Source organism: Equus quagga, chromosome 8, assembly GCF_021613505.1.
Source record: "Equus quagga isolate Etosha38 chromosome 8, UCLA_HA_Equagga_1.0, whole genome shotgun sequence".
NCBI classification, from domain to species: domain Eukaryota; kingdom Metazoa; phylum Chordata; class Mammalia; order Perissodactyla; family Equidae; genus Equus; species Equus quagga.
The window spans coordinates 31,603,301-31,618,806 of record NC_060274.1 but is presented as its reverse complement, the minus strand read 5'-3'; the positions used below and the strand labels follow the sequence as shown (position 1 = coordinate 31,618,806).

The 15,506-nt window shown below is 46.3% G+C and overlaps 1 protein-coding gene across 2 annotated transcripts in view; it reads left to right on the top strand.

The window, feature by feature from the left end:
• PUS7 (pseudouridine synthase 7) overlaps window positions 1-15,506 on the top strand; it is a 46,954-nt gene that overhangs the window by 13,082 nt on the left and 18,366 nt on the right. For both annotated transcript variants that reach the window (XM_046670062.1, XM_046670063.1), the window contains exons 5-7: window positions 302-446; window positions 7,237-7,348; window positions 8,996-9,073. In XM_046670062.1, coding sequence (XP_046526018.1) covers window positions 302-446; window positions 7,237-7,348; window positions 8,996-9,073 — 335 coding nt within the window. The remainder of the gene's footprint in view (window positions 1-301; window positions 447-7,236; window positions 7,349-8,995; window positions 9,074-15,506) is intronic.

The window sequence follows — 15,506 nt, the reverse complement described above, 5'->3', positions numbered from 1 at the left end:
GCCTCATTTTCCTCATTTCTAAGTAGGCACGCCAGTGGCGTGAGAGGGAGAGGATGGGGATTAAATAAGACGACGGCTGTGAGGTGCTCGGTATGGTGCCCGGCAGCTGGACGTGCTCCGTAAGCAGGCTCTTAGGAGTCACAGTATTGGGAAGCTCTCAAAGATTTCGGAAGTCGTACCCGTGTATTTATGTTACTTTGCATAGTTAAGAAGATGAGTAGTGTTTTTACTAACTTGTTGGTATTATCGCCCTATTTAATGTTTTTTAAATTAGTTGTATCATTATCTGTGTTTTTATTAGGTTATTGAGGACACCAAAGAGAAAAGAACCATCATCCATCAAGCAATTAAATCTCTGTTTCCAGGATTAGAGACAAAAACAGAGGACAGAGAGGGGAAGAAGTATATCGTAGCCTACCACGCAGCTGGAAGGAAGGCTCTGGCAAGTAAGTGTGGGAGGACTGGCCTCTCTGCTCAGGGGTCACACGGCACATCCCGCTCCCATCTCCTGCCCGGTCACGTTCAAGGGCTGTGTTGCTGTTGTTCAGACAAGGATATTGATCATGTCAGTCCTTCAAGGAGGGAAATCATATCATTTCAGATGTCACAGCAATCCTGTAGCCCGTCTGTCTGGCACGGGGGCGTTAGGCCTTTTATGTGAGTAAAGATTTGCTGAGATTATGGTGATGCCTGAAAGAGTCTTAGGAATTCGATACGTTCCCTGAAGAGCAGAGCAGGCTGAGTGGCAATTGAGGGAGGAAATGGAAGGATATTGCTCATTCTCGGTTCTTAATGGAGGACAGAAAGCTTTCAGATGAACAAGAAATGCTCGTCAGCCATCCCAGTGGCATATTTTCTGCAAAGTCTCTATACTGAAAGAGCTGCTGTTTCCAGCTGTGAGTATCTTCTTCACTCACGCCTGAAACACGGAATATAAAGCAGCGCCCCTTCGCCAAGTGCATCCTTCCTTCGTTGTGTATCATTCATTTGAAATGGGTGTGTTGTCAGTGAATCTCTCTGCTGTTTATGTTCTAATATGTTTTCTACAGCCATGAAAATTTGGATTTGCATATAACCTTAAGAAAAATTGGGTGATTTTTCTCCTTTTACTTGTCAAATCAGCAGATAAAATTTTAATGAAAATTGTAGTCAGAAAAAGTTATTTCCCCATCCTCCTCCCCTGCCAGTGATGGCCCCTGTTGGTGAGGAGTTATTTCTAGATCTATTTCTTAGAGCAAAACTCCAAGACTGAATAACAAAAGACCATTGAAATCATTGGTGCTTGGTCAGAATTCTCTTACGTCAGGGCTGTGAGCGGAAGAAGCCTTAGTTGTGTATAACTGTGCTTCTGGCGACATGAGAGGGTAGAAGAAAAATGGGAGTAGAAAGAAGATTGAGCTGTGCTGAGAAAATAATGTAGTCAAATAAAGAAGCCTGGATAGGGGCCGGCCCGGTGGTGCAGCAGTTAAGTTCACACATTCCGCTTCGGCAGCCCGGGGTTTGCCGGTTCGGATCCTGGGTGCGACATGGCACCGCTTGGCAAGCCATGCTGTGGCAGGCATCCCGCATATTAAAAAAAGGTAGAGGAAGATGGGCATGGATGTTAGCTCAGGGCCAGTCTTCCTCAGCAAAAAGAGGAGGATTGGCAGCAGGTGTTAGCTCAGGGCTAATCTTCCTCAAAAAAAAAAAAAAATGAAATCTGGATAGTGACACGGAAATGAGAAACCTTGAGCAGAGGAGGAGAAGGTGGAGAGGACGGCCACTTCTCGGTGGATGCCAGATGGAAAGGTGGGATGATGTACTTTGGAACTACTTGAGGGTGGTTCTCAATCCACAGACTAATGGCGTGGTTACTACGTGTTTCTTTGATGTCGGAGCCACAGTGTGAAATATTGCCTTCCCAGCCTGCCTTTGGCTGGGGTTGTTCCAGGAAGTTAAGCCCAGTGGAAAGTGATTCAGGTGCCTGTTTTCCCCGTTCTCCCTGGATTGGCACGCAGCTAGTAGCTGTCATAGATGTGGAGGAGAGCAGGTAACCCGCCACCTAGCACAGGTGCCTGTGCGCACTCAGTCCCAACTCTCGAGGAACCCAGGGTGAGATAGGCTGCCGGGGACATTCCTTGTAGAGGGGCAGTCCACGTGGGTCAGCTGCCCGCTTGCAAAGGCGAGAGGAGGAGGCAGGGTTGTGATCTGCTGAGTGTGGTCATGAGGTTGCAGGCTGGAAGAGGCAGAACCTCTCTTTCTTTGTCTGGTTGCTTCCGGTTAACGGTGCTGCTTTCTCAGAGGAGGCCAGGTTCTGTGACCTCTGGGGAGGGGCCTTAGGGCATTGCCAGGCAGGGGGGCCATCGCGCGGCCTCCCACCCCTTCCCCTCAAGTGAGTGGCGCCAGGTCTCTCGTATTCTGCCTTTATCCACATTTTCTGTGCTTGTGCCACACCCACCTTTCTTTTTTTCCAAATAAAAAATTTCCTTAAGATTTTCCAAGTGGGATGCTGGCTCTGTGTGACGTGAACCACCCCTCTCCGTTTCCCTTTACACGTCTTCAGTAATTAGGAATTTCTCACTTTAAAAAGAAGCAGGCAGGCAGGTCAGATTGGATCAACACTTGCACAGAGGTCTGACCCTCAGGGGCTTGAGCTGTTGTGGCGATTACTCAGGTGGACTAGAGGTCTGCCATCTGAGCTGCTCCGTCCCCCTCACGGACCCAGAACCTGCGTCCATCTGCAGATCTCGCTCCCCACCCGCCAGCTGAGAGTGGCTTAAAGCAAACAGCACTGGAAAAGTAGGGAAGGCTGGTACCCAGAGACGGTTGTTCGTGCCCCCGTGAGGAGAACCCAGTACCAATGACAGCTGGTCCTCCTCGGCCACCTTGCCTAGCACCTGAATGAATTCGCTTTTTTTTTTTTTTTAAAGATTTTATTTTTTTCCTTTTTCTCCCCAAAGCCCCCCGGTACATAGTTGTATATTCTTTGTTGTGGGTCCTTCTAGTTGTGGCATGTGGGACGCTGCCTCAGCGTGGTTTGATGAGCAGTGCCATGTCCGTGCCCAGGATTCGAACCAACGAAACACTGGGCCGCCTGCAGTGGAGTGCGCGAACGTAACCGCTCGGCCACGGGGCCAGCCCCAGAATGAATTCGCTTTTAAAGCTTCATTGCAAAGCCAAGTCTGTGATGTTTTTAGAGCTCCTTTACTACCAAGCTCTGATAGAAATTGTTACTGGTGGCTCATGCATTATCCAGCAATTTTGCAATGTTCTTAAGCTAAACTTTTCTCCAGTAGAGCCATCCGTCCTAAAACGTAGGCACGGTGGATTCTAAATCATGGTGCCCACACACCACAAGGTACCGGCTGTCTCAGTGTGGATGTTGTGTTGTGTGTTGATCCGGTCTGATGGACAGGCCACGTTTATTTACCTCAAAGGATACATAGGGTATTTTTCTGAAAATGTCACGTGGTTATTATAAACTGTTTAATCAGGTAAATTAACTTACCATTTTGAAATAGATAGTGTACATTCCAAATGCCTCTAAGAACTTCTTTTTAAAGACTTAAGTACAAAATCATTCTGCCATGTGATATGTAGACGACGTCCATACTTTTTGGCATGAGCGGTTCCCAGGGGCATACCTGGATGTAGGAGTCCACAGAGACTCAGGAGGAGGAGCCAGGCGCGTCCAAAGGAAACTCCGGGAGAGCCCAGTGTTACCGAATCCACAGGGAGAGAGACTGCCAATAATCAGAGTGGTTAGCAGGGGAAGACATTACAGATGGGTCAGCAAGATAAGGACGCTGAAACACGTCGGTCGATTTTTAGCGACATGGGCGTCGCTGGTGTCTTTGCCAGAGCAGTTTTACTGGAGCAGAGGGAGAAACCGGTTTACACAGTAGGTTGAGACGGCAGGCAGTAAATACAGGCTGCTTTTTCAGCTAAGCTGTAAAGAGGGGAAGAAGGGAGAGGAACCAGGTTGAGGAGAGGGAGACACAGGTTTGACTTTAAAATGGAAGCGCCCTGAGCAGGTTGGTAGACCGAAGGGAAAGAGCCTGGGGCGAGGGAGGGTGGAAATTCCGGGAGAGCGATAATGGGTGGAGCAGGATCCTGAGGAAGCCGAAGGGCAGTGTGCAGGGGTGCAGCGCTGGAAATGGCCTTGAATAGGAAGGAAAGAATGTTCTGCATGCTACGCCATCCTGTCATCTTTCTCGAGTCACAAACATTTTTCCTTCCTTATTCATGAGGACCTCTGTGCTCCATACATGGGTCTCCTGAACGTGATTCCTCCTTTTGTCTGGTTTCTATTGCTCCTGGAGTGGAGCCGCCACATCAGACCATCGGAAGGTTGCTTCCTGTTACCTCAGCCTGAGAAGTCTTGGCGTTCGCACTTTAAATCAGTGTCTCAAAATGTCTGAAAGTTATTTTAAATTCATTTAAATTGTAAAGCTATGTGTATGCTACTTATTAGCATTCTAAGGATTTAGAGTTTTATAAAGTCAAACAAATTGCCCAAAATAAGTTGAGACCCGTTGATTTTCCATTGTTCAGAGTATTCCCAGGTGATCCATGCTTATGCTCACTATTTTGTGTAGCAAGTGTACATAGGAAAGAACCCTCGTATCTGGCCTTTGCAAAGGAGAGAACTGTGTGCATGCTCAGTGCTTGGACTTGCTGATCAAAGATGCATGCTCGTGAGCCAAGACATTCTCGGTTGTCATGGTTTCTCTCAAAGTATACAGCATTTGGTTTCTCAGTCTTGTGGCTTCATTTATTTCTTGCCTTTATAGTTATTTGTGAGTTTAGTGAAGAGATAGTTAAGGAAAAATATAGCTACACTTCATCAACTTTATCACAGGTATTTTTTTTTGACTTTTCCTTATGGACATGTTCAGACGTGGACACCAATGAGGAAAATCATACATTGAGTCCTGGGGCACCTGTCAATCATCTTCGAGATGTTTAACATTCTGTTGTTTTTGTTTGGTCTCTTCCTCCCACTTTTTTTTCTTGTTGGAGTATTTTAAAGAAAATTCTATGTAGCACTTCATTTTACTCGTAAATACTTGAGTATGTGTCTGACAGATAAAGACTAAAACCTGAAACTATTAGCACATCCAACAAAATCAGTCCTAATTTCTTTCTAATGCCCAGTGCATACTCACTTTCCCGGAGTGTCTTTTACGTACAGTGCCTTGTTCACATGATGGTACAGGCAAGGCCAGAAGATTGCGTTCAATGGATAAGTCTCTTAAATCTCTTTTAGTCTATCAGTTTGAGAACTGTTTTTCCTAATAATTTTTCACCTTTTTTCAAATAAAAAGTCTTTATAACTCAGTGCAGGAAACTCGTAAAACACAGAAAAGCACAAAGTAAAACAGTGATTACTTGCAATCTCACCACCAAAAGATAATCACAAATAGCATTTTGGTATGTGTCCTCCCATATTTAAGAAAACAAATATCTGGATAAGGGAGCATTTTGCATCCGGTCTGAACCTTTCGCTCCATGCCCTGGGGACACAGGGTGCAGCTTTGAGGGTGCACTGACGAGCTGCTGGGCAGGGATGGGACAGGGAGGCTGTGCCTGTAGGTGAGTCTTTTTCCTAGTCTCCGTTCGCCTCTGCGACATTCCGCTGTCCGTGTCTCCATGGCTGTGCACCCACCACGAGTCTGCCAGGCGCTGTGGAAGCCCCCGGCAAAAACTCGCCATGCCACCATTTGCATGTTCCCCTCAAAATCACTTTACTGTTACTGTAATTAAACGTTGCTCTCTTGTGCTCTTTATGCTGTGCATTTGGACAGAGGTCAGCACTGCAGCAGGTAAGAGCGGTTGGCGTCTCATGCAGATCGAATGAAATGCCAATGATTTTTGTCACGAGTGCTGAGTGCAGACGGTGTTGCTTAACTCTGGTGAGCTGGGAGGAAACCAGAGATAATATTCCTGTTCCGTTTCCTGAGGATGAGTTGTGAGGAATTCACAAGGAGCCAGAGAAGTACTTGTAGTGCTTTTCTCTCCAAGACGGAAAAGACTCCCGTTCACGTTTATCAGGAAGGAAAGTGATTCGCTAAGCGTGCACGCTGTGGCCGTTTCCCAGGTGGTTTCTCGACTTGTCTGTTTTCCATTGTAGCTTAAATCAGTGCGTCAAGCTGTAGGGACACCTTGACCAAGCTGGGTGTCCAGGTAGCTTGAGGATGGGAAGTTTCTTCTATCTCCGATGATGAAGGATTCATGAGTTCATGCAGAGGGATTATTGTAGGGCCAAAGGAACATTTTGAGAAGAAGACTCTTTTCTAGGGTTCGTATGACATATTTTTTCACAGCCTTTCTTTCGTGGAGTTCCAGAAATCGAGTGGATGCGATAACAAGTAGCCGCTGCAGCTGTGTCCTACAAGAGTCACGGGTATCCCTGGGCAGCGTCTGTCAAGTGCAGTTGTGGCTTATTTTTTGTCAAAATGTTTGATTTTTTTTCAAAACACCTTTTCAGGCCACTTAAATCTAAATCTTAATATTGTTTAAATATATGTTTCTAGATTACAGCATAATTAAAATGTTCATTTAAAAGAACAATTTTAAAAACCAGCTTCTCCAAAGTCTTGAAATATTTGTCAGTTTGCCACAAGTTGAGCGATGGAAGTAACAGCTCGGAAGTTAACATTTAACCCGGCTTAACTTTTCCAGTTTCCTTTTCCCCAAGAATGACAGTCAGGTCTCGAATGCCAGCTGCTTTCTCTGTCGGGTAGATGTCTATAAAGCATCTGGTACTGGCTGCACCTTTGTGATGAAAGTGGCCTTTGGAAATTCTCAAAGTGTCGCTGAGGCAGCTCATCACCAGCGTCGCCCCCTCCCGCAGAGGCATCCAGCTGGTGCGCACGGATGCCTGACGGGGACACGAGGCAGGGCCGGTGGATTCCCACGTGACTGCTGTTTCCCTCTAGCCATCAGCCCACCTGTTGGACGCGCCTAAAGTAACGCCACTGGGTTGTGGTGGACCCTCTGTGTTTCTCTGTGTGGGGATTGCTGGTTAGTCTTAGTCGTTTGTCAGATCACCTGCATTTCAGCTTTTGATTTGAAGTATGGACGGGCCTGTAGTCCACACAGCTCTAACCACTTAACCTGTATTTCTTATCAGACCAGATTCGATTCCTCACTCAGAGGTTCTCTAGCAAAAAGTGAGCTTGTAGGTTTTCATAAGAAAAAACTCAGATGACTTGTATTATGGTATATATAATGTTTAATTTTTTTGTTTTTAAGATCCAAGAAAACATTCTTGGCCAAAATCTAGGGGAAGTTACTGCCACTTTGTACTGTACAAGGAAAACAAAGACACGATGGATGCTATTAATGTTCTGTCCAAATATTTAAGGTTAGTACCTTGTTCTTGTGCCTATGCAAAATCAAAACGCGGAAACTTATTTTCCTCTTTCTCTGCTGGTGAAGAAGGAGTAGAAGAGGCAAGCAGATAGCACCTGTGCCTCCCAGTTAGAATTTTCTTAGACAAAAGGTGAATTCGATTTTTTTAACCCCCTTGCATATTGCCAGGATTCAAGATGAAAATTCTCTAAATAAGTAGTTTACATAGTTGAGAGTTACGAGTCCGTCTGGCTTCTTCCCTGAAAGCCTGCACTTTGATGTCGTCGCAGAGGTTTGCTGTAGTAAACTGTGAGCTCATGATTCCTGGAGATTGACTGGACCGAAAACCCAAACCCGGTCAGGTTTGTTCTAGGAACGCAGTTACAGCAGAGACGGGGGCTCTGAGGATGGGCCAGGTGCCAGAGAATTTCTCTTTCAGAAATGAGCACTGGCGCCACAGCAAATCTGCATGCAGTGGAAATTTGCTTTTTAACATATATTTGACCCAGTTTCAACACGGCACGCAGTGTGCTCGTTTGCTAGGGCTGCTGTAACAGGATACCACAGACTGGGCGGCTTAAGTAACAGAAGTTCGTTTTCTCATGGTTCTGGAGGCTGGAAGTCCGAGATCAGGTGGGCAAGTTTGGTTTCTTCAGAGGCCCTTTCTTGGCTTGCACATGGCCACCTTCTCTCCGTGTCCTCCCGCGGCCTGTCCTCTGTGCGTGTGTGCCCCTGGAGTCTCGCTGTGTCCGCATTCTCTTATTTAGGTCACCAGTCCGATTGGAAGGGGCCCACCCTAATGACCTCATTTTAACTCAGTCACCTCTTTAAAGGCCCCATCTCCAGCAGGCACATTCTGAGGTAGTGGGGGTCGGGGCGTCCACAGAGGAATTTGGGGGGAACACAGTTCAGCCGATGGGGCACAGGATCCTATTAAGTAACGTTCTGTTTTACTCTAGTTGCTGGCTCGCTGGGAGAGTCGGCACTGCCCTGCCTGCACCTGAGTTGGAGAATAAACCTTTCCTGACAGGAGCACAGACAGCTGGGGAGGGACTCCTCTGAGATCTGGAGTTGGCCGTTGCTCAGAATGGAGGAAATCCGTCCTGCTTTTCTCCCATTCACGTGGAGCAACTTTTATGAAATACTTCTTAGTTAACCAGCTTCCGTCTGTCTTCATATCAAGGCTGTTCAGATCCCTGTTTAGCATTTGGCTTTTTATGCAAAGAAATAGCCTGTATCTGTGGAAAATTCACATTATTAGTAACTTTTAAAATTGAAGATAGGAAATTTTCAAAGGGGTACGTTATCTGTCTAAGATGAGTTTTCCTTCACCTTCGCAGTTACGCAGTCTGATGAAGTGCATGTGACCGATAGGAAGCGCATTATTTCCCTTTTGGTCACTGGCTGGCCAGGCCTTTGAGCAGGATGCTGTTCACTAGTAGCCACAGACGTGCTGAGTGAAGCCCTTCTGAGGAGGACGTTGTTCAGGCAGCATCTCCTTTCTTAGCTTGCATACTAATGTGTGTTTTCCTGGGTACATTTTTAAATAAAGTTTCTCTTATTCGGTTGTTTAAGTATCTTTATTTTTAATCTTAAATCATGAGAAATATGATTTCTGAATGGTATGTGACTTCAGTTGGTTCTGTTTTTGTCTTACCAGAGTCAAGCCAAACATTTTCTCCTACATGGGAACCAAAGATAAAAGGGCCATCACTGTCCAGGAGATCGCTGTTCTCAAGTAAGTGGGGGGCGCAGACGGGGTCTCGCGCTGCAGAATCCTCGCCGCCTCTCAGAGTTCGCGGTTTGCTTCGTGGGTTTACCTCTTCCATCTTTAGATGCCACTGGCAATTCAAAAAATTATGTTTCTATTTGTGTTTTTCTTCTTGCTTATCTGTATTTCCTAGTGTCTTCCCAGCAAACAGGCATTATTTGTGTAATTTTTAAAGGATTTTTGTGGTGGAGCCAAGAGAAGAATTGCTTTCTCTCTTGTCTCTCTTTTGTTTATTCATTATTAAATATAAGTTACTTAAAATTTAATGACAAAACAGTGAAGAGCTCTTTTGTTACGCACTGGAGATATTCAGATGAAAAAGATGGTCTCTGCTTTTGAAGCAGTTACAATCTAATGGAGAAGACAGACAAGTGAGTCGGAACTCACCATGCAGTGAGATAAATGCTAGGGTAGAGGCGTATTCGGAGTGTCGGGGTAGACCTGACAGCACAGCGTAGGCTCATCGTGGGGGCAGGCCAGGGAAGGCTTCACGGAAAACAAGGTGCTCGGGTTTCCGTCTGGGTGAGGGCTTCTCAGCCTCTTTGCTGTTGGCGTTTTGGGTGGGTAGTTCTGTGTTGTGGGGCCGTCCTGTGCACTGTAGGACATTCGGCTGAAGCCCTGGTCACTACTCACTAGATGTCAGTAGCACTTCCCCCCGCCCCCAAGTTGTGACAGACAAAAATGTCTCCAGACATTGCCACACGCCCCTTGAAGGGCAAAATCGCCCCTGGTTGAGAACCACTGATGTAGGTTCTGGAAGGTGACTTGGAGTTTCCTGGGCCTGGGGAGGGTCCGGGGTTGTTTGTTCCAAACCAAGAAAACAGCTCATGAAAAGACACTGGAGAGGAATCGGGGAGCATGGCTCACTTGATGCCTGGCAGGGCCCTTGGTTCTGTGGGAGTGTGGCAAGAAGTAAGGCTTGAGGGGTAGGCAGGATCCAGACCCTGCAGGACCCTGTGGGTCACGTCGAGGAGCCTGGGTGGCCGTCATCTACACAGGGCAGCATCAGGGAGTGTGGGTGGTGCACACTGGATGAAACCAGAGCTGGGGCTGTTGCCATATTCTGGGAAGGAGAACATGGGTCTGAACCCATCAGTTCCGTGAAGGTGAAAGGGAAGGGATGAATTCACAGCTAGGCGAAGTCAGACAAACTCAGGCCTTCGTCTTAGTGCGCCCACTGAGGTAGAGAGTGGTGGGAGGGAGAAACTTTTGGAGGAGGTGCCTGTGTTTATTATCTTTAGTGTGGTGGTGGTTTCACGGGCTAGTTCACGTGTTAAAACTTGTACATTTTGAATATGTACAGTTTACCGTATGTTAATTGTACTGTAATTAAAAATAAAGTCATCTGTGCTTGCTGTCCCCACTCAGATATTTAGTTGTAATTTCCCTATCTTTTCTTAAAGAATTTGAAGTGGCATCTCCTCTTTATCCCACAATTCCCTACAATCTGGCTTCTTGCCCATCACTTTCCTGATTCACTGGAAATAATGTTGGGATTGAGCCGCTGGTTGCACCCTGATGAATTTTCCAGTCCTTTTCTTCCTTGACCGTGGGACAGTGCGTGATGTAGCAGTAAAAGCAGACTGAGAACATCTTCTCTCCGTGACCTGACTAGTGAGTGCAGACGTTATGTGTTTGAAAGAGGGCGGGAGGAGACACCTGAAGGTGATGGTGTTCCTATGTGGCGCCCTCTTCTGTTTTTCTTCCTGGGACGCATGGAACGTGGAGTCATCTGCTGAGAGTGAAGGGCGCAGGAGGGGAAGGGACCCTGAAGAGTGTGAAGATTCGAAACAGCTTCTTTGGGTGGTGGGCCAGCGGGCTGGCCAGAATAGGGGTGTGACAGTGGCTGAGGGTGCAGACTTTCCCAACCTCTGTGGGTATGGGACACAGAAGGTTCTCGTCTTCTCTTTGGTGTCTAAGCTGTCAGTGTCGTCAAGTCCTGTGCTTTCTAGCTGGCTCTGTGAATGTTTCCAACGAAATTAAAAATAAGTTGGGGGGGCCGGCCCAATGGCACTGTGGTTAAGTGCGCACATTCCGCTTCGGTGGCCCGGGATTCACCATTTCAGATCCCGGGTGCGGACCTGTGTACCTCTTGTCAAGCCATGCTGTGGTAGGCATCCCACATATAAAGTTAGGGAAGATGGGCATGGATATTAGCTCAGGGCCAGTCTTCCTCAGCACAAGAGGAGGATTGGCAGCAGATGTTAGCTCAGGGCTAATCTGCAAAAAAAAAAAAAAAAACAAAAGGAATGTGAAATTCTAGGTATTAGGTTTTTCATGGCAAAGCCCATTGACCCTGTAGAAAGGTGGTACCAATTTATCACCTTTATTCTCCATCCCTGGAATTCTCCCTAACGTGTGTTATGATTTTTTAAAAAAATCATTTGCTAATTTGAGGGTCAAAAAATGGCATATCATTATTTTCTTTCTTTCTTTCTTTCTTTTTTTTTTGAGGAAGATTAACCCTGAGCTAACTGCTGGCAGTCCTCCTCTTTTTGCTGAGGAAGACTGGCCCTGAGCTAACATCCGTGCTCATCTTCCTAGACTTTATATGTGGGACACCTACCACAGCATGGCTTGCCAAGTGGTGCCATGTCCGCACGCAGGATCTGAACCAGTGAACCCTGGGCCGCCGAAGCAGATGTGGGAACTTAACCGCTGTGCCACCGGGCCAGCCCCTCATTATTTTCTATTGTATTATATGATGTGAAATCTGACTATTTGAAGAGTGAAGATATTTATTCCTCTTCTTGGTCAGCCACCAGATGTCCTACTTGATCACGGGGCTGCCCTGTCTTCGCAGACCTCTGCTGCCTCCATCCTTTTCCTGTTGGCTTAGTAAGAACGCCTAATGCTGGCCGTTGGAAGGCACATAGCATTTATCTCGCGGATGCAGGCGACACCCCTGGTTTGCTTAATGGATCTGAGGGGCCGGACAGATTGACCTTTCCCATGAGAACTGGTGAATAGGATAAACCCGCTCTGCCCCCCCCCAGGGTTTTAATTATTGCTGATGATCAATCCTAGGCATAAGCAGCGTTTCTTGTCAGCTTCAGGGAACGCTCCAAAGTCACCTGGGAATGCAGCAGGCTCTCAGGCAGGAACAGCCCCATTCAGAATGGTTTGTTTCTTTTCCTGCCTCTTCCCGCCAGTCTGCTTTCTGAGCCCAGGCCAGGATTTCCCTGGCTTTGTTAATAAAGGCTTTTTGTGCAGCGAGCTGGTTTGGTTGGCTCCTTAGGTTTAAAAGTGAGATTTTGGTACTCCCGAGTTATTCACAGAACGTGCTCTGAATTTACAATCAAAGAGCTTGATCCAGGATCATCAGAATTAAAACTGTGAAGGATACTGTGAAGATATTGTCAACTCCATTCCGTCTGTTCTTGGGGAGTGCCCGCACCAACAGGAGCTGAGTATCGCTCTTGCTCTCCGCTGTGCCGGTGGCATTCAGGAACACGTGTCAGTTGTGTGTTCAGGAATCAGCAGTAGAACATGATTCAGCCATGAAAAGGAATGAAGTACTGGTGCTCCTGCAGCGTGGATGGCCTCAGAAAGGCCACGCTAAGGCTGGAAGTCAGTCACAGAGGGCCGTGTGTTCTCTTCACACGAAGTCTCCGAAACGGGGACATCTGTAGACACAGGCGGTGGGTCAGCGGTTGACAGGGGCTGTAGGGGGCGAGTGGGGCTGCTCGATACCGGGCTGCTTTGGGGATCCTGGGAATGTTCTGGAATTAGGTAGTGCCGACTGTTGCACAGCGTTGGGAATGCACTAAAACCACTGAAGTGTAGACTTTCTAGTGGTTAAAGTGATAAATTTCATGTTAATTTTATCTCAGTTAAAAGAAAAAGAGCTGCCACACACTTCCCTGGCCGTCAGGGAGCAGTCTCCAGAATTTCCCTTTGGAGCTGCCAAGTTGCCTGTCTGATTCCTTTTCCCCCCGTGACTCTTAAATATTCCGTCCATTTCTACAGCAGGAGTTGCCGACAAAGAGGAGTTCTGCTCTCGTTCCCCTTTCTGTCCCCCTGATCCTCTGCTTCCTGGATTCTTTGGAACATAATTCCTGCGTTAATGTATGCCCTGTGGTTGCACCATTGTGCCCAGGTGTCTGAGGTCGAGGACTTGGTGCCCTTTTTCTCCTGCACCTGCTGCCTCTGAGCCACCAGCCCGGGGCTGGACCAGACCTGCTTCACGCCTGTGTGGTCCTCGGGTTGGACAGGACTGGGGGCGGGAGGGAGGGTGATGGAGTATGAGCTTCGCCCATTTCCCACCTTCTCTGGCTAGCTTCCTACGTTTTATATTGGGGAGTGACATTTTTTTACTCAAGAAATTTGGTCAGGCTGCTTCTGCACCTCCTGGACCAGGAAATAGGCAAGCTGACTGATAATGCATCAAGGGACTGATGGAGTGTCTTCAGGGAGTGTGGGGGGTTTTCAGCAAAGAAACAAGAATTCTGGGAGAGGAAATGGCAAGCTGGGGCTATATAGGTGAATTTTTTTTTTTTTTTTTGAGGAAGATTAGCCCTGAGCTAACATATGCTGCCAATCCTCCTCTTTTTGCTGAGGAAGACTGGCCCTGAGCTGGCATACGTGCCCATCTTTCTCTACTTTATATGTGGGATGCCACTATGGCATGGCTTGACAAGCAGTGCATAGGTCCGCACCAGGGATCCGAACCATCAAACCCTGGGCCCCCAAAGCAGAATGTGCAAACTTAACTGCTGCACCACCAGGCCAGCCGCCTATATAGGTGACTTTTAAACAGTGTGTTTAACTCAATAACAATATTTGTAACCAAGGAGTAGGATCCACTTTCCTCAGTAACTCCGCACGTCATGTCGGGACGTCAGAGGCTGCAGAGCAGGGCACACCCATGGGGCTGCTGCCATGGTGGCTTCTTTGGGTCTACAGGCCAGGCACTCGGGGGCAGAAGGCGGCCTTTCACACAGGCCCAGTGCCCAGTCCATGTCCCGCGCCTGCCGACTCCTGTACTCGCAGGCAGAGCTGGAGCATGGCTTCTGAGAGCAGGGCCAGCGGGATGAGGGCAGGGACCAGCGCCGAAGCACCGAGAGTCTGGGGTTCTGAAGAGGGAGGTGTGTCCTCCAGCAAAGGGGAGCACAGACACCTTTGTTGTAGGAGTTCTCAGAGGAGATGGCTTTGCAGAGAAAATCCAAATTCAGAAAAAACTAAAACTGTTTCCTCATGCACGGTGCTGTACTATGTGGCATTATTTATAATTTTAAAAAATTGTAAGCAACCCCGTGACCCAAATTGGAGAATCTTAAATAAAATGAATGGTTAAATAAATAAGTAAATTCCAATTGGTGGATTATTTTTTTTTTAAGATACCTAATTTAATTATGTTGGTTATTTTTTTATTTTTGTTTTTTTAAAAGATTTTATTTTTCCTTTTTTTTTGTCCCAAAGCCCCCCGGTACATAGTTGTGTATTTTTAGTTGTGGGTCCTTCTAGTTGTGGCATGTGGGACGCCACCTCAGCGTGACTCGATGAGCGGTGCCATGTCCGCGCCTAGGATCTGAACCAATGAAACACTGGGCCGCCTGCAGCAGAGCACGCGAACTTAACCACTTGGCCACAGGGCCGGCCCCAATGGATTATTTTGACTGTATTAGATTATTTCCAATTTAAAGAAAAAAAAACCTCTTTACTAAAGTAGAGAGAGATGAATATTCTCATAACAAAATATAAAAATATTTTAACATGACAAAATATGAAAATTTCAAATGAAAAGCCAGTGTCTTATTTAATGGGGAAATACTGGACACAGTTCATTTAGGCCAGGAACAAAATAAATAAAGATGACCACATATGACGGCTGTTTATCATTGTTTGGAATATGCTATAATGCAGACAGACAAAATTAAGAAATAAGTGGTGTAAAAACTAGAAGGGAGGTGGCGAAATTGCAATTTTTGTCAATGATGTGTTTGTTTCTACTGAACGAGTTGACTGAAAGTTAGATAAGAAAGATTGACGTACAAAAATGAATATGCAGACAATAGCCAGTTAGAAATCATCATGAAAGAAAGAAGTCTTTCACACAGGAAAAGGTAAAAAGAGAAGATACCTAAAAACAAAGAAGTTTTAAAAATATAAGATCTCTATGAAGAAGACTTCTAAATGCTATTAAGAGAGGTAGGAGACTTGAATAACTGAATAATGTAATGTGTTCTTGGATACATAGAAATGCCTTTTCTAATTGAATAAATGTATACATTTATGCTGATACTAATGAAAATGCCAGTAGAGTCTTCTTTTTAATTAATCAAGCTGATCATCAAGTTAATGTGGGAAAGTTAAGATGCAAAACTAGCCATGAAAATTCTGGAAAAAGTAACAAATATATGGGGATTAGCCTCAGTATATATTAAAGCAGATTACGAAA